This window comes from Hippoglossus stenolepis, chromosome 14, assembly GCF_022539355.2.
Source record: "Hippoglossus stenolepis isolate QCI-W04-F060 chromosome 14, HSTE1.2, whole genome shotgun sequence".
In the NCBI taxonomy this organism is placed as follows: domain Eukaryota; kingdom Metazoa; phylum Chordata; class Actinopteri; order Pleuronectiformes; family Pleuronectidae; genus Hippoglossus; species Hippoglossus stenolepis.
Genome location: NC_061496.1, coordinates 23,350,607 through 23,377,695, shown reverse-complemented (window position 1 = coordinate 23,377,695; position 27,089 = coordinate 23,350,607). Strand labels below are relative to the sequence as shown.

Genomic DNA, 27,089 nt, shown 5'->3' with positions numbered 1-27,089 from the left:
TGACACTTCTAACATGCGACAGATGCAAAAATCCCAAAAATCGAAAAGAACAAATGTTAACCAACACTTGATCTTCTCTGCAGAATTAATCGGTGACGTCCGCCTCCTGCCTGCTGCTCCGCCCCTCACCTGAACACAGGAGATTTCTGTGTTGTTGCAAAAACACGTCTGAGTGGAGAATGTCTTGATGCTTTGTTCATGTGTGAAAGACAAACTCAGGAGAAAGTCCAGACCCAATTGTGTGGACATCCTCTGCAGTTCATACTCAACTCAGGAGTTCAACAGCTATAGACGTCCTTCATGTATGGAGTTTGCTTCCCTGTCATGATGATGATGTAGTTGTTGTCACATGATCTATATATACACAGTGGTCTAAAAGGATGTCATGATTCTGACTCCTTTGTTGAAGTTTTGAGGGACTGGTTTGTACTTTTTGAACTGGGGATTTTTATGTGTCACTTTTTGGTTTATTTAGATTCGTCTTTGTGTTTTCCTGAGTTTCTGTTTTGTTTTGAAACTTCTTTCCTTGTGCATCTCTTGCTCCTGTCTTTGTCCTGTTTCTTGCCCTTGTGATTATCCTTAACTGTCCTAGTGCGGTTCACCTGTGTATACCTGCTCAGTTGTGTAGGGTGAATTCAGATAATCTGGGACATTGGGTAAGGTGGGACACCTCAGCTTCAGTCTGTTTATTGGGGGGGGCAGGTGTAAATCAGAAGCTCCCCCTTGGAATTGCAGGACAAGGTCAGTGACAAAGGATTCTAACCAAATTAATCTTAAGGATATAAATCTGTCATAAAAAAGAACATTGCTAATTGTTATGAAATTATGTTTGGGATGTATTCAAGCAACAAAATATGCATTGAGTTGGATTTAAGTTTTTTTTTATCAAACATTTTCTTTGTTGTCCCACTTTATCAAATCTGATTGATACTGTGGGACAACATGCTTTGGGTAATCTGGGACAGTCATTTAAGTTCTTTAAATGGGGGAGATGTGCATTTAGGGACTGAAGTAAAACAAACAACAGCTAAAGAGATGTAGCATTGATGGTAAATTGATGGTAAATACAGTCTGTCCCTGTCTGTTTAAACTGATAACCAGCACATAAATCAGTTTGCTCTCTCGGACAGAGATGATCCACAAAGCACAGAAGAGTCTGTCCTGTGGTCTGCAGCCTTTGGTTTAACTAAACATGTGGAGAAGACAATGGGCTGATCCATGATGATGATGTCCTCCCCCCTCAAGGACTGTTTGTTCCCTGAGTCGCCCCGAATGGTGGATTACAGAATGAATAATCTGTTATTGTTGCCTGCTGTTGATTGTTTTGTTTTTTAATGTGATACACTTTTAATTGAATGTTTCAAATTAGTCAAATTGGTAATATTGAGCTTGGCCTGCATGAGGCAAGGTGATTAAGGGTTTTTTAAAGCCTAATACAAGTGTCCCAGATACAAAGTGACCGTCCCAGATGATCAAATTTAGGCAAAAACAACACTAAAAGCTGTGTCATGTGTTTTCGGAATGCTATCTCCCTTCTTTCTTCGGATGTGTTCGAATTCATCTTAAGAGTTACAGAAAGGTACAACATGTGGAACTTATGTGTAAAACAGATATCGGAATAAGTTGCAGAACTCAAAACTGCAAACGATGTCCCAGATAACATAAATTCACCCGATATAGTTTTAATCAGCTCTTCTGTTTGGTTCTTTAGACCTTTTTTCACGGCAGCCATTTTGACATGAAACAGTAGGTAAACACTGTTAACAGGTAATCACATTATTTTATGTTGTGCTCTATTCAGATAGAGCCTTAATCCGTGTGATTTGTGACACCTGTGTTTACCTATTTCATGTCAAAATGGCTGCCGTGAACAAGGTGTACTCCCTCGATGTCTCCTGTTCTGTTCTCTACCTGAGTTTCAGCTTCTGTTTCTCCTGATTCTGCTGCTCCCTGCACTACTGTAAGTCATACTTTAAACTCTGGTGGACCAAGTCCTCATGTCATTCGTATTTGAGTCAAACGTACAAAAGACTCTGGATCCCTCTGTGGAGTTGTTTGTGTTCAGTGCCCTCTGCTGCCAGGTGTGTTGGCCTCCGAGATCTTTCTTCATAATCAAAAAGGCTTGAAATGCATTGAGGTGATTAAGATGCTGCTTGATGAAGGCTTTAGGTGCTTTGAGTTCTGCAGCTGAATGATGACAGCTGCATTTTAAACTGAGGCTGGAGGCTCGCGCTCAAGTTCTGAGAAAAGCATGATTGCACACAGAAAACATGACCATGCTGTTAAAGAAGGACAAATAAATAATAAGTTATTTCAAATTCGTACTGTGTTTTTAAAGACGAATGTCAGCTTACAGGCTGTAATTACAGGTAGAAGCTGATGCTGGCTGCTCAAGGCTTTAGAACAGTGGTTGTATGTGAGAACTGCAGCTTGTGGAGGAAGAAGCTTGAGCAGAGTTGCTGACGTTTGCACTGACTGGTCTTTGAGTTGTAGTATTGAGCACTGTTGGGTGAAGGAGTGAGGCGGCAGATGGAGGTGGGAGCTGATCCTCGCTGTGCACAGACAGGAGCTGGGGATGCAGCAGGCGGTCAGGGCCTGTAAACGGTGGCTGAGACTGGAACTTTGTAGAACAGTTGGACATTCGGGATGCAGATGGAGGAGAGCTGCGTGTTGAGGTACCAGCTGACTGTTTAATTGCAGGTTCAATGCTGATGGCTTTACATACTTGTTGTGGCCGATGCAGCTATTAGAGGCTGTAACAAAATGAACTCCGAAATCAATCGTACTCGTACTTGAGGTGGGTGAAGTGTAAAGTCCCTCTACAGTTTCATGTAGCCCAGATACCACAGCTCAGTCTTCAATGACATAAATCTTTGGTAAAAAATGGAGCATTGTCTCTGTTGATATTGAGCCCAGTCAGGGCAGGAATCCTCTGATGCACTTGGTGCGTGCACACTTTGATGCCGGGTCCCGTTATGTAAAAATTGTGTAGAACATTCCTTGTCCATTCAAGGCTAATGAGGGCATTGGTTTGGGTCGTCTCGTGTAATTAGTTTGCAGATCCCCCTGCAACTACAACATCCCCGGCTCACCACAGCTTCTCCCCTGTTTCTTATGCAATGACATGCAGGGGTTTGACTGAGTGTGACCTCAGTGCAGCGCTTTGTGCCGCACGACTGAGGTGTGAGCTGTGACGTCATCCTACATTTATGTCCACTTTTACTTTTGACACGTATGGTGAAGTATTTGAAAGAATATATTCTCTTATTTGCATGTTGTTGCAGCTGAAACTACATCATTAGAAACTGAGGTAGACACACAAACATTTAAATGGCACTTGCCAGGTTTTCCCACCCAAACAACTGTCACATGAAATGAGAGGATTATTTCAGATTCAGTGTTGGGTGCCATTCAGTCTGTGAGAGTTGTGATATACTTGATATGCCTGGAAAAGACACCAGGAAAAAAAGGGGGAACCTGATTAGAATCTACAGCACACAGGCATTGTGGGATACGCTGATGAATCAGCCAGAGGACGAGTTGGTTTACATTCTTTCCCTTGGAGTGAATTAAACAGCTACGGGCGTCTTTTCAAGGAAGTGACGCCCATACTAATTTTTATTCCCCAAAACGTCATCATCTTTCCACTATACTGCAGAAATATGAGTCAGTGCCTGATTCAAGTTTTATCATAAAACATTTTTTTAACTCTGGGTTGTCCCTAAACTTTGGATCTTACAGTGATTACTAGTTAGCTTTTGGTTTATGCTGCCTTTTGTCGATTTAGTGGTTCTGATCCAAGGGGTTGATTCTTTTTAAAGAGATCACAAGATAAATCGGAATGGTTTCGGGCTAATTAAATAGAGAGGTTAATTATGTTTGATTTTTTTTTTTATGTACCTTTCAGTTAGGGCAGCACGGTGGCAAGAAGGGTCCTAGTTTGAATCCTGGTTTGACCCAGGTCTTTCTGTGTGGGGTTTGCATGTTCTCTCTGTGTCGGTGTACTCAGGCCAAAAACATGCAGATTGGGGTTAGGTTAATGTGAGACTCTAAATTGAGCGTAGGTGTGAATGTGAGCGTGAATGGTTGCTTGTATGTTGGCCCTGTGGTACACTGGTGACCTGTCCAGGGTGTACCCCACCTCTCGCTCAATTTGCTATGTGCATCTCTATTTAATGGTAAGTGAGCATAATTTGCTTTAGGTGGATTTATGCCGCATTCCAGACCACTCAGAAGTTGGATATTTCTGAGTTCTGAGTTCCGACTTCTGAGTTCCGACTGGCTGACCGTGAGAAGCTGATTTTTATTTTTTTCTCGTGATGAGACAATTCAACTGTGACCAGTGCAGCCTCCTTACATACATAAACAAAGCAGAGGACATTTTATTTTACAGCACTTTTATAGTAAATTAGAAAATTCCAACATCTGAGTTGTCTGGAATGCAGCATTACATCTTTTACAATTGATATTAATTACACAAATAACACTGCTGGTTTGATGTTTATAATAAATTGGATTTACAACTTCAGTACAATTTACCACCTCACGTCTGCGTTTCCACTTTGCTATCTCCAAGATGTTGTGTACAAGTGCAGACATTCTCCCCCGTCAAGTTCATTACAGATCCAAACCTTTGTGTGAGAAGCGATGTAGCCTTTGTATTGTAACAGTATCAACGAGGCCTCTCATGAGGTCTCTAACTTGTATAAAAATGAAACTACTTGAACAAAAATAGCCTCACTCTTTGGGTGACGAGGGGACATTCTTAACATTGCTGAGGTAAAAAGCTGAGGAACCAGTGGTTTCTAGATGATTGGTTTTTTCCAGAGTTACTTCAGATTTGGATCTGGAATATGCTGACAAATGTCCACATATTTTTCGTTTGCCTCATGTCCCAATCCTGCAGCACCAGTGCCAAGACCTGCTATTTTGCTTTGATACAAATAATTTGTTGGATCATGTCAAACAGTCTGTGGTGAATGATAAAAATGGGCTTTCACACACTTTTGCTCGTGTGTCCAAAAACAACACACAGAAAGTTCTCTATCTAATCACACCTCAGTTATCTCATGTAGCATGAAGAATTTGTACAAGAATGTTTGTTTTCATATTATTCTCCCGACTAATCAGATACTGTGGAGGATGGTGTAAGAATGTGTGCACTCTCGGCTGTCGAGAGGTAAGAAGACTTCTCGCTTCATTACATACAGGCAGCTGTTGTCACTTCACAAGGGGGGAGATAACAGCTCTGTTATCAAGATTATTCTAACTCAGAAAAGGGATCTTTTTTTTTTTCTATCATCCATTCTAAGAACACACACCACCTCCAACTGCCACTGAACTATGCAGGAACCTTCAATCATTTCACTGTTGCCAAACTCTGTATCACTCACGTATCCTCTTATATAATGTCTCTTACTTCCCTTTCCCCAAATGAAACTCCACAGTTAGTGTCCCTCAACAAAGCACTGGGTTTGCCTCAGCGCAGCAGCTTGAAAGTTGCACGTTCCTACCTAGATCTAGAATCTGCAGAGCTGATTCAAATACCTTCTCAGTCAGACTAAAAACAGTATTGACCCTAAACGGCTTCCCTTCCTTTCATGCCTGAGTCACTTCAGTGCTTCTGTGTGTTTAAGTCTTTAATTGCTCAAGTCATAAAATTGTCAGTGTTGTTGGAGATCAGAGGGGAAATTGTCGTCACCTGTGGTGATCACTCTGCAGGGTGACTCTGTCGTAAATCAACTGTTTCTCGCAGTTGTACTTTCTTTGTTCTGTTGATTCAGCAATATGTGTCAGGCACTTTTAATGATCTGTACATCTACATGGTTGTATAAACAGTGTGCAGTGGCCATTCTAAACCTGCCTGTTCTCTTGTCCGGTGTTAACAGTTCTACTTTTTATAAACAGTCCATGGTGCAGAGTGAAGTTATAAAACTTTGTGTTCATCCTACCTGGTTAATCTGCAATGAAGATTTTAAAGTCAGTGTTTTTAATTAAGTGAGTGAAGTAGTTTTATTACTGTTCAGATGTGTGGTTTATATGTAAGTTTGAATGATTTACTGAACTGGTGTTGTTTCTTTACACATCGGCTATTTCAGAGGTCTGTTAAGCAGTCAACACAATCTTCAGAGTCAAATTCACCACTTTTCAAAATAAAAGTTCTGTAATCCAGCTCGATATAAAATGCTTTTACTTTCAAGACAAATTGCCAAACAGGAAGTGAACATGTGAATGTTGTTGCCATGATGGAGCGCAACAACCGTGAATGTCTGTGTCAGTCCGATATGGTGAAGTAGGAATATCAAGTTATATCAAAATGATGTGGTGGCGGTTGACACACGCAGTTGGACCAAGTTGCAGACCATTGCTATAGTTTGTCTGAGGCTGTAGGAGACATGTTCAACTCAGTCCGTAGACTGAAGATACACTGCCCCCACTGACTGCTGCAGAGAACTGGTCGCCTGTTTATTTCATCTTTATTAATATTGAACGTATCGCATGTCCAAATTGCTCTAAAGTCGGCATTTCATTTCCCTTGGCAATTAACAATACACATACCAAGGGTGAAGCCAATCATTTGACAGTTTTGCAGGACATTCTTTCCACAGGCAGATGTTTATTGAATTACTTGGTAGATTATATAGATAAAAGGCCTCAGTCACACAATGTCAGTTCGACTGGTTGAGAAGTGACAAAGCTTTGAAATATGCAAATGGGGGCTGAGAATGTGTGGTATTCATTCTTTACACAAACAGAATGTGAGTTGTGATGTGTGATTGTTGGAGGTGTTTAAAGTCCTGTAGTGTAAGATATGTATTATTATGATTTATCTGATAATGCTGTTTATATTGTGTTCTGAGTGTTGTGAAGGATGAGCTGTTCAAGCATTGTAGATTAACTGAAGAAGTTCCCAGTCTGATTAAATGTCTGCTTCTCATCACTGTAATCTCTCTGGAAATAAAGGCCCTTCTGGCTTTCACATAAATTGTTCCTCTTTATCGTTGCTCCTCCGTCTCTGCAGTCACGGCCTGTGGATTTCGTCAGGCACGTAATGGCCACTTGACAATGCACTATCAGTGGTGTGCAGGTCTCCCTCCCACGCTTTTAACACGCTCACCCCGACTCGCACATGCTGCTCCACTGAGAGTGAGTTTGTATGCAAATGGCAGTGCTTCCTGTCTATCTGCTGAGGCCAGGGTGGGATTTCCTCACGTCTGACCCCTCAACTCCCCTGTCTCCTTTCTCCCTTTAGCTCCAGTCTACCATCTGGAGAGGGAGAGGTTATCACAACAAGCCTGTGGCCTCTCTTTGTTTGTTCAGAGAGACCTGCATCTATCAAAGTTCTTTGCTGACACAGTGTCGTCAATAAATATTAAGTGGTTTGCTCATTATTCAGACGTCGACATGCAGAGGCCCTCGACAACAGGTGGAACTCGCAGTAGATTCAGCTTTTCAGCCTTTCACAGAGAGAGAAAATACAGCACATCTCATACCAGCACCTCATGTTCAAAACTGTGGATTTCCTCTGTCGTTACTGACTTACTGAGTCTGCAGTTGATGTTGATGGTGTTTATTTAAATACTTGCATAGAAATACAAATAGTTTTTAGTAGTTCAGATAGGACATCAAAGTGTCAGACTAGTAAAAAAGTGGTTTACTGTCCGTGAAGTAATTTTTCAATATAGCTTTTTCCCTTTTTAACGAGGCTGAGATTTTATTTTCAAATATGAAAGGTCGTGATATGCACACATCTCTGTTTCAAAGCTATGGTTCTGCAATCTGGGGGTTGGGACCCCTGAAAGGGTCCTGAGGTAAATCTGAAAGGTCACAAAATAGCTGTTTTCAAACATAAAAATGTCCGCACATTTAGGTCGGGACTTTCTCCGTAGTTTGCCCTTCACACATGAACAAGGCAGCAGGAGATTCTCTGGTCTGACACGTTCACAACAACATAGAATTTCCAGAGTGTTCAGGTGAGGGGTGGAGCTCCGGAAGGTGCAGTGTCTTCTACGTGTATGGTACCGCCTTTTCATCCCGAGATATTTGCAGTCTTGTTTTTTTTTTTCAGTTATGCATTGTCGTGTGTTAGAAACGTCATCAACACACCTACCCGCTTGTGGTGAATCTCCTGCTGTTTTCTCACATCCGCTCATTCGGATATACATCTGAGTTTTTAATAGTTTCTCTGGAGAATGTCAGGAGATAATCCGGAGTTCAGTGCATGTCTGAAAGCAGCTTTTGTGTAAAGTTGCTATAATCAATATTGCCATATTGAATCATTTAGCTGAGTTTTGTAGGTTTTATTTGAGCAGCATAAAAGCTTTGCTCCAAAAAGCAGACTTGCACCACCTGTCTGGCACCAAAATTCTTGTCCTGTTCAAGGCGGGAATGTTGTCTTTATTCTGCCTCACTGATACAGACCCAGAATGGGGGTCAGGATTATTCAGCCTTTATGCCAACAGCAGGAGAATTGAGCGACAGCTGTGTAGAAGGGGGAGCTGGCATGGGGAGACAGGACACTGACGCTGTTGTTACATGTCACCCATCTGATTCTGAAGCGCAGAGATGTCTAAAATCCCAAACTGGGCCAGCATTATGCCGGTTTTGTTTGGTTCAGGGTAAACAAACAAAGTCTTTATAACGAAGGATCTTTTTAATGGCAGTATAGTAGGATCTCTGTTTAAAAGAGGCTCACATTTTCTAGGGACAGGACTATTGTTGCATTGAAATAACCGATGTAAACACGCTCAATAGATCAATCTGTCCTGCAGTTGTCAGATGTGTCGCTCTTATAATGTTGGTTGTTAATATGATAACATTGGTTGATATTGTTTGTCACTGTAATAGTGTTAGTTGACTGGTGATGACGTAGCGAGCGGTGTCTCAACTCCTGGGGGCAGATTTTCTGGCCCTACCCCTTGTGGCTCAGTTTGCAGGGGACACACCTATCACACCTCTGGAAGGAAACAACCAGTATTAGCCTCAGCCACCATTGTAGAGCGCAGCATGGATAGTCAGTTACAAGCATTAATGATAAAGATACCTTCATTCATTTAATGAAGGGAAAGTCCAAGTGGTCCAAGATGGAATTATAAATATTATGTTCAATTTCTAACTAGTAAAACTATATATGATGACTATAAACAATATGTCCTGTTTAAATATAGCCTGACTTCTGTTTTGGGGATTTATTTATTTACTCTATTAATGTATTAATCTACACTAAGATATTAAATGTTGATAAATGAGGACAAAAGAACAATAATATGTACTGGTGTGTAGTTAAAATAAATACTTTGTTGGCGCCCAGCAGTCTGTTGCAGTCAATCAAGCACAAAGTTTAGAGTATACGCTCTTGTGTTCACTTGTGTGTCTATCCGGAAACACTTTCTCCAGACACCACAGGGAAATACGCCAGAAATCGGCCTCAGAAATCCAAAGAAACATCCGCAATTTTAGAAAGGAATGTCACATTCCTTTGCAGTTGACTGAGCCCAGTCTTCCAGAGTGCCTCGTATCAGGAAGTGCCGCACAATGGGAGCAAATTGCCAGAAACACAAAGTCAGACATTTGGGACAGAGGTGGGGGCAGACATAGGAAACAGTGTCAGGCACTGCTCTCAGACAATAACCTCGGCTAGCATATTCAACAAATAATATATATAGACATAAACTGAACAGTCGCATATATGGGAATGGACCCCTCTTCAGCTTTTAGTTAAAATGCTGAATTACTCTAATTTTGTGAAAGGTGCCATGTGTTATCCACATGAAAACCAACAGGTCTCTGCACCAACAGGTCTTTGGATACATGGACTAAAACTAAATGTATTGAAAAATATAGTGTCTCAATTATCAGTGTGTTATGGGACTACACAGAAAATGCAAAATAATCACATTTTGTTGACTATTATCATGTAAAACATTATCGGATTTATTTTGAGCACAAGTAAGGAAATTGGGTTGTTACTGGGTGCTTCAATGGACAACCGCAAACACAGAGTACATCATCTGAAAAATTTGGTAAATTGCTAATTCCTCTAAAAATATAACATTTACAGGTAGATTTTGACATAAAATTCTATGTATATAATATCGCACATTCATAACCCACGCACAAATAACTGAGTAAATGTTTTCAATAAGTATTTGTCAAATATGCACATGACTGTTTATCTGTGAATATACTGTACTTTTAATTTGTAAAAAACAAATTAAACTATACTGGTCGAAATGATTGGTGCCAAGTGAATTGTTCTAATGCAACAGCAACTCCTGTCAGTCTTAAACTGATTTAATGTTGAAAAGACAAGAACCATTTATGAGCTAAATACTTCAGCTGTTTTATAAGTAATAAATGCCCAAAAATGTGTATCAAAAAAAAAAGGGACACTGCAAATCTGCCAAATTCGCTATGTGAATTATCTTTCTCAGTTAAATACATTTATTGTTTTTCCTTATTTCAGTTTTTTTCCCAGTTGGAAAATGGAAATCCCAGTGTTTAACCCTTGCCTTCCAGTTCCAGGGCTGTAAGGTATTTGGCCTGTTGTCCACCACCTGCTCTCTGTTCGGCCATTTCTAGCTTCAAGCACTGAGGAAATCCATCTCAGTCCACTGGCTGATGAGCAGATTTGGAGCTCCGCTCCACTCCACTAAAAGACGACTTCATCTGGCCTCGAGGCGACGCCTTTACTGGCCATCTGCCTCCATGGGGACTGCACCAGACCTGTATAGATGGGGAGGGGGAGGGCAGGGTTATAAGTGCAAGCACATACACGCATCTGTGTAACCTGACATCCATCGTTCAGACTTGTCGCAACTGTAACTTTGGATCCACAAATGATGGCGTGGATTAAAATGGAACGTTTTTGACATGAGCAACAATGGCTGTGCGGTTAAACAGTCTGAGCATTTGCTATAAACTGTACATGACCTGCAGCTGATGTGACATTACATGCTTCTTCCACCTGCTTTCACCATAATGGCTTTGGACCAGGAGAAAGGGAAGATTACACTTGAATGGGTCCTCTCTGTGGGGAACAGGTGGTAGCTTTAGCTTGCACTGAATGGAACAACATATTTGAAGTCACTCTCTCCGCTCTCTGTTTTGCATACACTGCATTCTTGTTGCAGGAGTCCATATGGCGGGTGGCTGACAGGTGCATCTGCCTCTGAGCTGGAGGGCAGGAGATCGTCTGCTCTGTGCTTTGTTTCCTAAAAACATCTGCCCCTTAGCCTGCAGCCCCAATACAAATACTGTCATTTGGTTCTAAGAGTAAATGAGTCAGAAAATGTACATCTTAAACTGTACTCGCCTTTTACTTTGAAGATTATGTAATGTTTACACTAATAAACCTAAAAGAATCCTGATTAAATCTCTAAAATTATAACTTGTTTTTGCCACTTCTACTTGTCTAAACCTTCTCACGGAAAAGTTATTTTTTCAACAAACATGAGGCAGCATTCAGACAGAGCAGCTCAAGCATTCAGAAGAATGCTCGTGTTGTATGTTGACACAAGCTCTGTGTTGTGAGCCAAACACAAGTTGCTTGTTTTCCTGAAATGGCAAAATTGAGCTTAGCACCTTCCAAAGGTTCCTGTAACACTGGCAACAAGGACTATTCCAGGATCAATTTCCTTTACACCACTCAAATGTCAGCTTGGTGTCTTTAATTCCATTCAAACCCAGTGACATTACTAATACAGTAACTGAGTTCCATATTTTTTAATCCGAAGGCTTGTAAACATAAGTTTAGCTTGTTTTGTATAATTACTAGATTCATCATTATCTTTAAAATATCTAAAAGTTTAAAATATTATAACAAATCCTGCTTTCCTGAATTGTTGATGTGTTTGATTATTACTCCTCATGATAGCACAACGCCTAAACTAACCTTACTAACTGGGTACGTTGATGTTAATTACATTCACAGTATTTTCTTTCATGATTGAGTCCACGCCTTCTGGACAAAATGACTTTGTCCATTGTGTGGACGTGCTGGCTCGAACGTTGCCATGGTACTTGATGCACAATGCTCACCTGTCTTTGAAGGTGGCTGCCAAGACAACCGGGCTACAGTAAAAAATTCATTGAGTGTCATAATTAAGGCTGCTTAGTTAGTCTTCTTTTTCAGTTCTGTACATTTGTATGTATTTGTCTGTCCATGCATCAACATTTACTGTAAGGTGTGTGTGTGTGTGTGTGTGTGTGACAATGTCATATCAATCCCACTGAATATGCCAATCGACTCGTTTAAGTGAGAATTTCCTGATGAGCTGTTTGGAGATGTGACGTGTGTGTATATGTGTATTTTGGTGTGGCCGTCAGCAGCACCGCATCTTGATCAATGCTGGAGCGGCCATAACGGATTTGTTTGTGCAAATGTGACAGCAGGATGTTGGTGTAGCTGCAGAGATGACTATCACCAGAGCAGCTGCTCTCTGACCCCTGGCTGAAGCAGATGGCCTGGTCAACAGCATAAATGCTACAGCCGACTCATTAGAGGGACTGGAAACGCATTTAAAAGCACAATGTAAATGCTTAGTAACAAACAATAATGTAGTTGGGAAAATATAAGGGCATTTTTAGATTTTTTTTTCTAGATAACAAATATGGCTTGCTAACTGTTGGCTTGGTGCCGGTTGAGAGTTGTGGGATGACGGCTTCTATCCAAAATAACTCGGAAGCTTAAGTCCTATTTGCATGCTCTGATCTTCTTGACCACAATCCACATTTAGTTGTGTCTACATTCAATTTGGATTGAATTTCTCTGTGAATGTGAAATGTGAATGAAATGTTAACGGACCACGAATACCACCTAAATGGGACTGACTGCTTATAAAACCACGATTAATTTATTGGAATATATACTGGGATATGCCAGAGTTAAATATAGAAGTTGTGACATGTTGGTTCGGACTTTTAAATGAGTTAAAGAGACCTTTTGATGGAGGCGGTTTAGCTCTGTTCAGCTTGCGTCACATCCTTGTCTTGTTTGCAAAAGAACAAAAAAGAGAAGAAGAGAGAGTCTGCAGCTGTGTTTGTTATATTTGTTTGCTCCTCTGGAACAGTTGAACATAATTATATAGTTCTGCCCATGTAGTGTTTTTTTTTTTTTTATACCTGTACTTTCATGTGAACTCCAAATGCAATCTCATTACAGAATGTAAATGAGATGATTAATAACATTTTTGCAAAGTCAGTAAGTTATCTGCTTACAACTGCTTTACAGTCACATTATAAACCTTGTTCAAACTGATGATCCACTGCTGGATAGTGGGAGTGTTTAGATCTATTGTCTATGCTCATGTCTATAAAGGCAGATACATGAAAGTGCAGAACATAAAAGATGAAGCCAGGGAAATTGTGTTACACTGTCATGTCATTAAATTAATTATTACCTTCATCAAGGTGGTGGGATTTCCACGAAATTGGTGGAAGGATGCTGTATGGAGCAGGGAAGAAACCATTACATTTTGGTGTGGATCTTTAACATTGTTAGATAGGGTGTTTTCAACATTTCAATTTTCTCAGAGAATAATGAATAGATCCGATGAAGAAATGCGAGTGTTTAGCGGAGGGACCTTTATCATGGTGTGCAATTTGGTGCAGACCCAAATTTGGATCTAGTGATTTTAAAGGTGGTTTCCTATGGTGACTGAAGGGCCTCGGGAGTTACAGTATGTGCTCTACTGAGTGCCCTTCTAGTTTGCAGTGAATTTATCAGACGTCTTCACTTAATCGTTGAAAATGTCAAACTGTCAAACTTGTAGTTCGAGCTACTCTTTAGACACTCTTGATAGCTATTTTATTTGACCAAATGAAAATGTTTAATTTCACTGTGGAGTTCTGTGGAACCAAAGACCATAATATGAACCTGAATAAAACTGTACTAAATTTAGAGAATCAAATCCGGTTCAAAGTAGCTGAACCGAGATAAAGTGATAGTGAGGCGACGAGCCCATGGGGCATTCATGAAAATATTTGTCCTTGCCTTATCTGTAAACAGCATCACCCACAGGCGTAGTCCTGTTTGGATTTCCTTGCTGGTTCAGGGTGACTTGTTGACTTTTATGCTGAAGTGAGGAATTCCTTGTGTCACCAGGTGTGAGAAACCGTTTCTTAGTAGTGTGCCACGAGTCAGGCTTGTGTAAATGTTGTTCAACTCCAGTTGTCTCACACTCCTCAAATGTGGCTGCTGACATTTGATATAATGTTTGTCTGTGTAAAAGAACAAAACACGGGTTGTCCCAGGTCTACTGCTGTCAGGAGTCATTGTATATCTAGAAATGATCAAATACATTTAAAATCATTATAACTTAGCTTTGTGTGTTCTTTGTTCAAATTCTGTCACTCTGAAAATTGTCAAAACGTCAAAGGAAAATCACACCAACACACGTTTCAACTCTTCTTATTCCCTGACCCATAAATCGTTCATAACCATTGTCCGTAAAGCAAAGTTGTGGTTATGAATTGGGACAGTCAAGCTCTAATATTATTCATTAGAAACCCGCCATTAAACGTAAAATATCATTGGCTGTTGGGTGCCCGCTTGTCATCCCCCCGTAAAACAGCAGACTGGAGGCTTGGTCAGACCCCATGGACATGGTAATGTGAGGAATGCGGCCATTTCCTCCTTTGCAGGAAAACAAAAGGAGCTGCTGAGGCGCCCGGCTTGTCCCACCTCACATAACAAGGCTGCTGCTCGCTGATCAGTTTGCATTGTGTGAACCCAGTCAGGCCAGGCCACACCATTAACGGGTTCAAATAGCTGATCTTAAATGTCACTACTGATAGTGCATTTGTTTCTATAATTAAGCAAGAGGGTTAAAAGTCTCACAGGATGTTTGTGATTAAAAACTCAAATGTGCTGCCATGGGCTGTGTCCGTAATCACTCGCTAATCACCGTACAGCACAGTATATAGTGAGGTCGCCATTTTGTAGTGCTGTCCGAATATTTTGTGAAATTTCTTATACCCTATGTAGTTCACTCATTGTTTCCCACAACGCATAGAGAAAAGAAGTGCACAACCGATGGTCACTGACCGAGCAATATATGCATTGTGCTCGCGGAGGAGAGAGGGCAGCAGGAGCAGCCCGATCGGTTGTACAAATGTAAATACGAGCAGAGCAGAGCAACACAGCACAAACTGCAGCAGACGATTATGTTTCTACATTTAAAGATGATCGTTCAACATTTAACATTTGAAATCTATTGTGGGATTTTCCACCGGCCGATGTTGTTGTACATTATAAACCTGCGACAATGACGTTATTACCGGCGCAGGAACAAAGGAATCCAGTTGTGTCCAATACGTTTTTTTTTTTCTTTTGCTGATGAGCTCACTATTTAGTCCTATAAGACAAACAGATAATTTTGAACATATACTTCTAATATTGGCTGCTCTCTCTCTCTCTCTCTCTCAGCAAAACACAAGCAATGCTAATGTCAATTATGTACAGCTTTAGCAGGCTCACTTCTTTAGTCAGGACCCTCTGTGGTTGAATGAATAAAAATAAACATATTCACATTCTTGCCACATATACACACAGTATATATTTATACTACATAGCCTTGAAGGGGTGTTGATTGCTGAGCTTAGAGGTGGTAGAAAGTGGACTCTGATACTTCTGGACAAAGCCAGGGCTGCCCTTCACCCATTCTAACTGTCTTTAGTCGTGTGTGTGTGTGTGTGTGTGTGTGTGTGTGTGTGTGTGTGTGTGTGTGTGTGTGTGTGTGTGTGTGTGTGTGTGTGTGTGTGTGTGTGTGTGTGTGTGTGTGTGTGTGTGTGTGTGTGTGTGTGTGTGTGTGACCTGATTCACCCTCCTAATTAACTTCATATGTAAAGAGCTTCTGTGGCGGGAACAGCAGGCAATGACAAACAATTTACAAAGTTTTATGTGTGCTCACACTTGACTAATGTCCATAATACTACACTCGTATGATTTGAGATTTGGGTTCAGTATCCAGGGAACAGCCTGGTGTGGCGGACCCTGAGTGGAGTCATTAAAAAGAAATAAATGCTGACTTGTACCAGCAGGTTTAGCACTGAGTCACATTGGCATCACTGTCTGTGTGTAAAGACACAGATGTAGTGCAGAGCTACACCAGCCATGACACATGTCTGCATTGCATTAGCAGGTCTGTACATACAAGTGGTAGATTTACTCTCATCCTATCAATCCAAGCTTTAGTGATATTGAAGCCACATCATACAGACATTATGAATGTCTGGCACAGTATTTTCACAGTAGGAAATGGGCGAGTCGTGTTGCTCACTGTGAAGCCGTCCTCTTTGGCTTTACATGACTTAAGCCCAATTCATGCTTCTGCGTCGAAGCTACGCTGTAGGTACGCACGTAGCCCACGCATGGTGCCGAGCATTCATAGTTGTGCGTAGGTCTGTGTGGGTTGCGCTGCAATTACACCGCTGAAACGCTTGTGGAGGTAAAGTTTCAACATGCTGGTGTTGAGTGTCCTCCGGTTTCTGGTACGCTTATATATAAATTCTCTGGCTTCTCCGTTGAATTCAGAACAATGGCGAACAAAGTGTTTCGAGAGTTCGAGCTGATAGATGTTGAAGAGCAGTTACTTACTAGTTAGTTTTTTACGCATAGTTAATTTGTAAATAATAAACAAAGTAAATCCAGTAAACTTCTCATGTGTGGTAGGCAGGTTTTTTTCTGGACAAACATTAGCTGACGGTTTCTATTGTTTCTGCTAAGCGAACTGTCTTTAGGCTGTAGCCTTATGTGTGACCAATAGATATTAGTAATCTTGGTCATCTCTTAGGCCTTGTCAATAAAACAGTAGCTATCAACAATTATCACAATATAAACTTAATCAATGGAGGTTCAATATATATCGTCGTGATACAAGCACAGTGAGGAGGGACACCACATAATTGATCAACCTCATATTTGTGAAATAATTGGCGGTTTCTCAAGTGTTTAAAACCACAGCCCGATCATCCCATCTAACATTGGGGAAGAAAATGAAACAACAAGCAGCAGCACTTATAGTATAATAACGTATAATATCCTTGTACAATGGTGCGACAACACAACATGAGGGGTTATTAACCTCTTGCTTCGAGTCTTATCAGTCGTTGAAGCAATCCACATTCTTCAGTTACGGTTGGACTGTTGAACTGCCATGCAAATGAGCAGGTGCACTTCTGCCTGTGAGTGTTTGAGATAAAGTAACCTGCAGTTGGACTAAACTGACTGACTGCGCTGACAAGAGGAGACTTGTTCAGCCCCCACCACCAACACATTAGGATGATCCCTTTTATGCAAAGAAGGCTGCATGTCAATAACATTACTATCCTATACCGCAGTCCACCCCCACTGCCAGCTGATCTTCATCTACATGCATGTGTGTGTGTGTTTGTGGGAAAAAAAAGCATATAGCTGGTGGAGGGGAGAACAGCAGATGGCAGGGCTGCCCCCATCATGTCTGCTTTTTGGGGAGAACAATACGTCTCTCAGAGCTCTTATTAAAGGAGGGGAAGGGGATTTCGGTCCACGGACAGCTGGCAGGCACCGTGCCTCGCACCCGCCCCTCTCCCTCTGTGTCCACACACACAGACACACACTCTGCAATTAACTGGCACGGGCCACAGCTTAAATATTTACCAGGCACATGCAAACAAAAGGCTGCTCAAGAAATAATGATTAATCCACGTCTCAATTATATGACAGCACTATTATTTATGACTGCCTCAGTGTGGTAGCTGGACGGGGATCTGTCACCTGCTTCGTGGAGAATTTCTATCATGTTAAACTTGTAAAATCCACTGTGTAGTACACTAAAGTGTAATTCTTAGTCTTTATTGAACAAGGTTAGGACCCTTTTACAAGGGAGAGCTGGCAAAACATTGATCCAATGAGTTGAACACCAGAAAATGAACTAAATCTTTTATTACTGAAGGTGTGTATCAGGGAAACAATGTTAGAATTTGTTGCTTGTCTCTGTTTCATTTCACTGAAAACTGAATACCTTTGGGTTTAGGATTGATGGTTGGAAAAAGCAAAGAATTGCTTAAGGAAATCTGAGACGAGCATCTTTTTCAATGCCTCCGGCATTTTATACACAAATAACTTTCTTGTTATTAATGCGGAGTGATGATCAATTACAACCATTTTATTACATTGTGTGATGGTAGACTGAAACTGCTATTTGTGCAGTGTACTTTTTTTTTTTAAATCTCTCGACATTTTTATAAAAGCCTCTGCCTTCAATCTTGATTCACTTGGCTTCTCTTTTCTTTATTTGATGAAGAAACCTCTTATACTTCAAAATATGATACCTACAACACTTCCATACATTTTCTATGACTGTGGTTGAGGTGTTTTATGGAACTTTATGATCTTGCAGTCTCACAATAGCATTCCTGTGTTTCTCCTAAAACTGTGAGGACTTCTCCTTTTGATTTAGAGGAGCCTAGATCCCTAAAAACAAAAAAACCGCACCACAACAAAAGACAAGCATCTCTTTTACATGACACAGGCAGCCAGCTGAGATGGTGCTGCTGCTGCTCTGAATCCAAATGTCTCTGTTGCTCCTGCCTCCTCCTCCTCCTCCTCCTGCCTCCTCCTCCTCCTCCCCTGTGCTCTGCTTTTGATCCACAGGGACTTGCAGCCTTTACATTCCAGTCATTCCAGCCGCAGCGAACAATCGGCCCTCAGTTATTTATTAGCGCAGCTCGCCGCTCGGCTCAGTCTGCCGCTGCTCTCACACACACACGTACATGGAGCAGAGACGCGTGGGAAACCCGCGGACATTGTAGAATTGAGCGCAAAAAACACGGGGAGATAATACAGCACACGTGAACCGGTCCCTGTGTGATGAGACTCTCGATCGGTGAGTTTCTACGTTTCTTTGTTTGTGTGTGTGTGTGTGTGTGTGTGTGTGTTTCCTCGGTGTGTTTCTGCCGCTGCTCGCTCCGGGGCCGGACGGTGTTCCAGAGCCTGAGGACCAGACGTCTCGTTCTGAGCATGACGCGGTACTTGTCTGTTGGACTGATCGCTTGAGTTTTGTTATAAATTGAATTATCTCATATATGCTTTTTATTTCAGTAAACAACCTTCACCTTAATATCCGGATCTCCACAGTTATCTGAAATCAAATAAACTACTGCTCAGTGTATACACTCTACACTTTATATTGTGTAGTATTTCTATTAAATTTCTATTTTAATTCTCCTTGCATTTATATTTCATGTTTACTTAGTATTAGTACTACTTTTTGTTGCAACACTGCAAAGTTCCCCATTGTTGGACTAATAACGGAGAATATTAATTTATCTTTTTTTTATATATATATATATATATATATATATATACACTTTTTATATTCATGTGGTATTTCATCATTAATTCATTAGCACTCCACAGGGATTAATGTTATTTTTCTATTTTCTTCTCTATTCTTGTTTGTGTCCTGTATGAGGATATGTTGGGTCCACATCATACTGTCAAATCTGCCCATTACATTTTTGAGAAATCAGTCTATTTGTACGACTTGGAAGTTATTCTTTACATTGTGTTAGCAATAAAACTGGATCTGCACTGGCATCACTCACAGGGGTATTTCCAGCAGTAGAGGAGCCTGTAAATTATAGTTGAGAAGAATGTTGACAATGTTGGCTTCTGAATGTGGTTCACAACAGAGATATGATCATGATCATTAGAAATGAATGATGTTTGGCAATGAGATTATAGGCAAAGTGGAAGATGTGTATATATTCTGAAAGTCTGACCAAGATCATTATTTCCCCTTCAGATTTGTGATTTGTGAAGCACCAAACCCTCCAGCTCCAGGCTGTTAGTTTTTCGTTTTTCTTCCTGTTGACTGAGATGAGAACTGCTGAAGACTCCTCTGGAACGGTCCTGCACCGTCTCATCCAGGAGCAGCTCCGCTACGGGAACCTGACAGACACCCGCACACTGCTGGCCATCCAGCAGCAGGCCCTGCGTGGAGGCAGCAGCGGAGGGGGCACCGGCAGTCCCCGCTCCTCACTAGAGAGCCTCACCCAAGAGGAGACCCAGTACATCCAGATGTCAACACGGCAGGAGCCCCAAGGCCAGGAGCACCAGGGGGACTGTCTGCACTCTGAGAGCTCTGTGTGCCATCTGTACCAGCTCCATGGTGAGGAGCTGCCCACGTATGAGGAGGCCAAGGCCCACTCCCAGTACCTGATCTCTCAGAAGGAGCAGGCAGAGCAGGAAAGCTCCTGTATGGACATTATGGGCAGTCACAGTGAGGGACAGTGGGATCTGAAGAGGGAGCATGCTCGCTCCCTCAGTGAGAGGCTCATGCAGCTCACTCTGGAGAGGAATGCACCGAGAGACAATCTGGGTCTAGGCTTTTCAAACAGCTACCCACAGCTGTACAGCAATAATGCTACAAATGCTATTGCAGCTGACAGGCAAGGGGTCCAACAGTGTGTGGACCAGCGTGGGCCACCTCCGGACTACCCTTTCTGTGCCAGTCTTCCTGGATATATGCTCAGTCACTCACAGGAGCATGGACAGTTCTACAGAGACCCTCCTCCCCCCTTCTACGCACACCACAGGTAGGCAATCATGATTTTGTTTTCAATATGGATATGAAATATGAACTATTTTCTCAAACGCTATTTTTTTCTCAGCAGTGTTGTAATGAGTTACTCGTGTCTCTCCTCAGCAGGTATGTGTCTGCTCAGTCCCAGGTGGCTCACAGCAGCATCCCTGCAGCCTCCAGCCACAACTCAGCTCAGTCCGACGTGTTGATAAGGGAGAATGGGCGACTCAGGAAGGAGCTGGAGGTCTACGCCGAGAAGGCCGTCAGGCTGCAGAAGGTGAGAGAAGACGGTGGAGGTGCGATGAAGGGAGGCGGTTGGAAATTGTAAAAGCAGTTTTCTTGCCAGTACATGTCAGTGTTGTAAGACGACTGACGGTTAAGAAATATGCACATGAGAAAGATGCCAGTGATTGGTTCACTTCACAGAGAAGACACACAAACACGCACACGCCATGTTTTTTTGGCTTGAGGATTTTTTTATAGTGTTCTGTGCTGGTTTGATGCTGAGAGTTTTCACACTCCAGCCTGAGGATGGCCTACGACAAATCCTCTTTGTCTTTCAAAACATGCAATAAAACCAGAGAAATGCCTTGACACCTGGACCCCACACGTGCTCGCTCAGGAATGTCGAATCCCACTTTTCAATTGCGCATAATGATAAAAAGCCATTTGCCTCTAGGCTGTAAAAAAAAAAAGGGAAAGGGGGTGGAGAGTTTAGAGATTGACTCATTGATATTAACAGCTGCAGCAGAAACCACTATCCAGACTATGAGTGAATGAACGGGGATGCCTCTCCCATTGGCTGACGTTCTTCTCATATTTCTTCCCAGTTGGAGTTGGAGATTCAGAGGATATCTGAAGCTTATGAGACTCTAATGAAAGGTTCTGCCAAGCGGGAAACTCTGGAAAAAACCATGAGGAATAAACTCGAGGCTGAGATCAAGAGGATGCACGACTTCAACAGAGACTTGAGAGGTATGTTTCCATTTATCTGCTGAGCTAAAACAGTCCTGCTTACAAATGTAGTTCTGTGTGTAACCGTCATGTTTTGTTTTGTTCTCCTCGGTACAGAACAACTGGACACAGCCACCAAACAGCGAGCAGCTAAGGAGGCTGAGTGTGTGGACCAGACGCAGCATGTCTTTGTCAAACTCCTGGAGCAAAGTGAGTTTGTGTCTGTGTTAGTTGTTTTAGTAGAGAACAGAGGAGAGAAGGAAGGGACAACTTGTTTTTTTATCTGATCTGACAAATCACTGTGCCCTGTGAAACCATAAACCCATCAAAGAGCAAGGATCCATTTCCTCTTTTACTGATGTGTCTCACAGTGTGATGGTTTTATCTCTGTAGTGAGGACTTTGGTTCCGTATCAGTTTTAATCTCCGTCCCTACTAACAGCCTGAAAACACGGATCAAGTTCACACCCTCGCGTACACTGGGGATGCGCATGCCGGTGTAAACAGGAACCATTTGGTTGGTAATTGTAGAATTGTATATACGTCGTGACAGAAAAGACCCAACCAGAATATGAGTGTCTACGTCATAGTTTCCAAACATCTCTGTTTCTGCCGGTCCAGACTAAAAGGCAGTCCTGGAGTTTTCAAACTTCTCTGTTTTAGCGGCTCTAAAACTGGACGGCAGGTGTATCCGTAGCAGAGTTGATGCGTTTTCAAACAAACACGTAGTAGTGGGGATTTAAACTTTCTCTTGGCACTTACACAACAGCTATTTTTCATAGGCGCAGTAAATGTGGCCTGGATTCCAGGAATTTTTGGAGTATTTCAGGCTCTTCCGGCATTAGGAATGCCCCGACCTCCACCTCCGTCCGCCCAGTTAAGCATCAATGCTGACTTCCCCTCTAGAGGGGGAACTAATCGGACTTCGGGGCATCCAGGCCCAATTCAACATGACCTCTGACTACCCTACTCTCCTTGTTTGGGCATTTCGTCACGTTCACCTTTTAATTGTGTTTGGCCAGTTGTGAATATTTCTCTACTTTTTTTTTTTTTTGTTCTGTGCAGGGATGTTTTGTGGAATGAACCCAACTCAATGTTCTCACTATGCTGTAGGTGCATAATCGGCCATACCTTCTGTTACACATTGCTGTAAGACTCTCTGTATTTTAAACAGACATGTGACACATCAGATCTGAAATATTGTGTGTCTGTGTTTCCTGAAAACAGTTATCTTGGCACAGCATGTCAAACATGATAGTGGGATGTGTAGTTCATGTTTTTTTTTTCGAGAAGGACCCACTTGAGTCATATTTTGAGCTGCTTGTTTACTTCGCGTCCTTAGAAGCATTCCAGAGCTTTTCCCAGTACAAAGCTATGCCTGTGTGCGTAAGTGGATAAGAGGAAGTCCACATTCCCTCCACAGGCATGCACTCATGTTGTGTAATCAATCCCCTTTTAAAGTGGTACAACAGATTACTGGCTTTACTTTGTCACAGTTATTGTTTAAATGTGAGTTACTTTTTAGTTGGAACATGGGAAACATTTTGTTGTGATGATGATTCAATTTACTGAAACCTCTGTGATTCATTTTCACTTGATACAAAAGGCTGCCACATGGTCTGTTGTTGCACCACATGTCTTTATAGCAGCATGCTAATGTCTCTTGTTGGGTCACATTCCATTCAAAGTGTAATTCCCTGAGTGAGTGCTATATAGCTGACCCCATCAAGGGCCACTGAATTGTCCTGATCTACAGCACAGCCCTCTTTAGCATTCCTTTGTGCTCGGACCCCTAACACCTTGAACTCCTGCCGTTACACTTACCGCCACTGACCCATATTTTTTTTCCCCTTTCTGTGTTTCAGAAGAGGAGCAGCAGAGAGAGCGTGAACGCCTGGAGAGGCAGGTTCAGCTCTTGCACATCTCTGGAGAGGAGTGCCAGCGGAGACGAGAGCTGCTGGAGCAGGGCCTGGCCTCAGCACAGGCCCGCAACTGGCAGCTGGAGGAAGAACTGCAGAGGAAGAGGGCCTACGTAGAGAAAGTGGAGCGGCTGCAGAGCTCGCTGGGTCAGCTGCAGGCGGCGTGCGAGAAGAGGGAAGTGCTGGAGCTGCGGCTCCGCACTCGGCTTGAGCACGAACTGAAGAGCCTCAGGGCACAACAGGTGAGAAGAAGCAGTCATTACAATGCGCAAGTGTTTCCTCTTTGCGTCTGGAGCTTAAATAATGTGCCCATTTGTTGTCTGGCTGACAATTAGAGGAGATTGACAGGACTGTCTTCTCACCTAGCTCTTGACAGGAAAGTGTATAAGCATTTTTTACCAAAATGCATAACTTAAAGGTGTTTTACTTATTGGAAACCTGATGTTAACCACTTTATCATGTGTTGTATGTCAGTCTCAGAAGCAGGCAGCAGACCCCACAGCTTCAGGATTGAGCTCGTCCACGTCGCAGCAGCAGCAGCTGAGGGAGAAAGAGGAGCGTATCCTGGCCCTGGAGGCAGACATCACCAAGTGGGAGCAGAAGTACCTGGAGGAGAGCACCATGAGGCAGTTTGCCATGGATGCAGCTGCCACTGCTGCTGCACAGAGGTACGACGAAATCTGCAGTAAAAGACAACACTTGGTTAGTTATAAATTTGAAGTGATGTTTTGGGGTCAAAAATGTTAACAGTGCTCTGTTTTACTTCCAGAGATACAACCATCATCAAGCACTCGCCCCGACATTCACCCAACAACAGCTTCAACGAAGACCTGCCTTTGTCGAATCATAGACATCAGGAGATGGAGAACAGGTACACATCCTTGCTCAAGGCCTTCAAAACCAGCTCATGTATTACTGCTGAGGGGTTTAAGAACTCATCGTGTATGTCCTCTGTTTAGGATCCGGGCGCTTCATGCTCAGCTCCTGGAGAAGGACGCTGTGATTAAAGTCCTCCAGCAGCGCTCCAAATCGGAGCAGGGCAAGCTGGAGAGACAAGGGCTACGGCTGGCGAGGTCCGTCCCCTCCATCAACACCGTGAGCAGCAGCACGGAGACTAAAGGTGAGTTTTGCCCTCACTCTTCATGCTCCGCTGAGGAACTGTGAATCTTTAATCACATATGCTATCAAGCGACAACTGGCAGACTGGTCTGTGCCACCAGACAGAATGTACACTTCCTAAAAAAGCGTAGGGTGCAGGAGACAACCCTTTTGGTTTCCCTCAAATAGGCAACGTGTTTTTAAAGCGGAATGCATATCATCTCTCACTCCAGAATAGCCCGATCCAGAATAGTCATGGGAATATCTCGGCGGGGCAGATGTTCAGTAGAGTGTAAATGTGGATGTAAGCGGGTAGATAAACGGCCTCCTCTCTTTGTCTGCGTTTGTAGGAAAGAGCCTCTCGGATGACCTGACAGGTGCTGCCGTGCTGCACCCCCGACCCTGCGCGGTGCCCAAGGGCCCGAGCAGAGACTCCAGCACCCAGTGTGACGAGGTCCCACAGGAGCTAGAGACGTCTGAGGTGATCTCAGCAGCTACCACTGGTGGGTTTATTGTTATTTTAAGCACTCTACACCCAATTATTACTGTTCTGTTTAAGTATAAGTAGCTCATTGGATCTTTATTCTATTTGACCATTATTTCAAATGTAACTAGACCCTCATTCAGGACAGTGTTGATACAAATAGCCAGAATTAGACTTACATTTGCTTTTAAGGTTCCAAATTTGTTATTCTAATCTTCTAACTTTACCTTCACTGCAGACGCCTCGGAGGAGCCGAAGGCACCGCTCAAGACATTCAAAAGTGTCAACAGCTCAGATGCAGAGCTGGTTGAGATCCTCATTTGAGTGTCCAGTAAAGCTCAAATAACAAAACTGGGGACAGCCGACAACGACAGACACATTTGGCCGAGGTGTTAACTACTTTCGTCCACCAGCAAATGCCCGAATGGACGTGCGGAGTCCAGAATGTGACACGGTTTGGAGAGGAGAGCTGAGCTTTTCCTTCTACTGCTTCTGCGAAAATTCACAAACTCTGACATTTGCCTCATGATTAAGAATTGTTCTCGGTACCTGGACAGCATTGTGATAGGAACTGGGTTGCTGATATACGTACATATGTGGTGCATGTTATTATTTTTTTGTCATTTATTTATTTTTGTAAATGCTGCTCATAATGTGATATTTCTTTTTTGAGAGGTGAGAAGAACAAGGATCACTTGTCTTGCTCTGCTCCACATTTTAATATATATACGAATGACTCACTTCTGCATCACATGCATAGCCGGTCTACACTTAGTTTCCAGTAGCATGACTATTACCGTGGGAATATTTATTAAGCAACTCAGTACAAGCATCATCCATGTTTTCCTGCCATGTGTGAGGATTATTCTGTTAAAGAGAACAACTCCAACCTAAGTCAACAGTTGCTCCTCTCTTCAAAAATACATTTGAGGCGGATGCCCAGCAGAGGATTTGGAAACTTCCTTTGAATGTGTAGCACGCTCATTTCTCTCTTAAAAAAGCCTGCGAGGATTGACAGTGTTCCACGGCCGTCTAATTTTCCAGAGCCCGGGTTAATGTTGGGGGGCCTCAGATGGCGAGTGCCCAGCATTTAGCTCCCCTTCGCCGACATGCGGGAGCTAATCTTCTCACATTCCTCGCTGAGGGAGTGCTCCTGTTAAAGAAAAAGGCCATCTAAAGTCTGACCCCTCACCCTTGTTAAAATGGTATGCATTCTCCTCATGATTCCTTTTCTGGGGCTAGTTATTTCTTCTCAGCCTTGGTAGCTGGTTCTACCACAAGCGTGGAAATGGTCCACTATAATTGGCCCGCATTTGCTCCTCTATTTGTCGACCCCATCATGTCACCGCGTTATATTCAGCTGCGTTTTCTCCCTTGCTCAAGTATCTGACATTTCTGAGTGGACTGTATCCTTAACATAGAATCTTCTATTTATTTCTCCCTGCACTCTGTAGGATGACTGAACACTGCTGAATGTAGACTCCTATTTTCCAGGATCAGGTTTTGTAGTAAACTGGAATGTGCCACAATTCACATGTGTTAAACTCTACAGGGGAATACCGCAGAAAAATTCAACATCAGTGGATTTGAAAAGAAGCCAATGTGTTATCGTCCAGTTTTTAAACATGTTAGAATGGATCTGTAGATTTTGATCTCAGAGCAACAAGCGCCACATCCATCTTTGCTTGAAGTCCACATTGACATGGTATTCTCCTCACAGCTTCATCACAGTGCATTTGCGGGTCAGTGCAACGTGTCAGTTTGAGTTAATGCCCTTCAGTTCTTTTGGAATGTGTTTACATAAATGGTTATTTGAAGTGAGAGAAGTTAATATATTTTAAAGTTGTTGTTGTTTTTTTTCATTTGTATTTGTGTATTTGTTTTGTTTTCTGGTGCCAAAGATGTACCCAACTATTAAGTTATAACCGATGACAAATACAAAAGGACTGTTGCTTCAGCTGGTTGACCCACTATAATGTTGCTGTGAACTTTTGTAAAGGAAACATTTGTATGTATGCCTTAACATTTCACAATAATAGATAAAAATTCTTAATATATGTCTGATAAA

General features: G+C 42.4%; 1 protein-coding gene across 3 annotated transcripts; it reads left to right on the top strand.

Moving 5' to 3' along the window:
- The first annotated feature begins 1,853 nt into the window (after positions 1 to 1,853).
- On the top strand, positions 1,854 to 27,089 carry amotl2a (angiomotin like 2a). 3 transcript variants are annotated; one of them, XM_035176926.2, is made up of 11 exons: positions 1,854 to 1,960; positions 19,788 to 20,580; positions 20,691 to 20,844; positions 21,398 to 21,542; positions 21,639 to 21,731; positions 23,386 to 23,681; positions 23,914 to 24,107; positions 24,209 to 24,310; positions 24,399 to 24,559; positions 24,888 to 25,040; positions 25,260 to 27,089. In XM_035176926.2, the coding sequence occupies exons 2-11, from the start codon at positions 19,862 to 19,864 to the stop codon at positions 25,343 to 25,345; spliced, it is 2,103 nt and encodes a 700-aa protein (XP_035032817.1). In that variant the 5' UTR covers positions 1,854 to 1,960; positions 19,788 to 19,861; the 3' UTR covers positions 25,346 to 27,089. The 3 variants fall into 3 exon arrangements, with proteins under 3 accessions (XP_035032817.1, XP_035032818.1, XP_035032815.1); XM_035176927.2 differs by lacking the exon at positions 1,854 to 1,960 and adding an exon at positions 18,648 to 18,866 and having other exon boundaries at positions 20,694 to 20,844; XM_035176924.2 differs by lacking the exon at positions 1,854 to 1,960 and adding an exon at positions 18,649 to 18,866.

Coding starts and splice junctions, on each gene's coding strand:
- amotl2a (XM_035176926.2), top strand. CDS start 19,862: ATGAGAACTGCTGAAGACTCCTCTGGAACGGTCCTGCACCGTCTCATC. Junction 20,845..21,397: donor AGGCCGTCAGGCTGCAGAAG/GTGAGAGAAGAC, acceptor ATTTCTTCCCAG/TTGGAGTTGGAGATTCAGAG. Junction 24,311..24,398: donor CATCAGGAGATGGAGAACAG/GTACACATCCTT, acceptor TCCTCTGTTTAG/GATCCGGGCGCTTCATGCTC.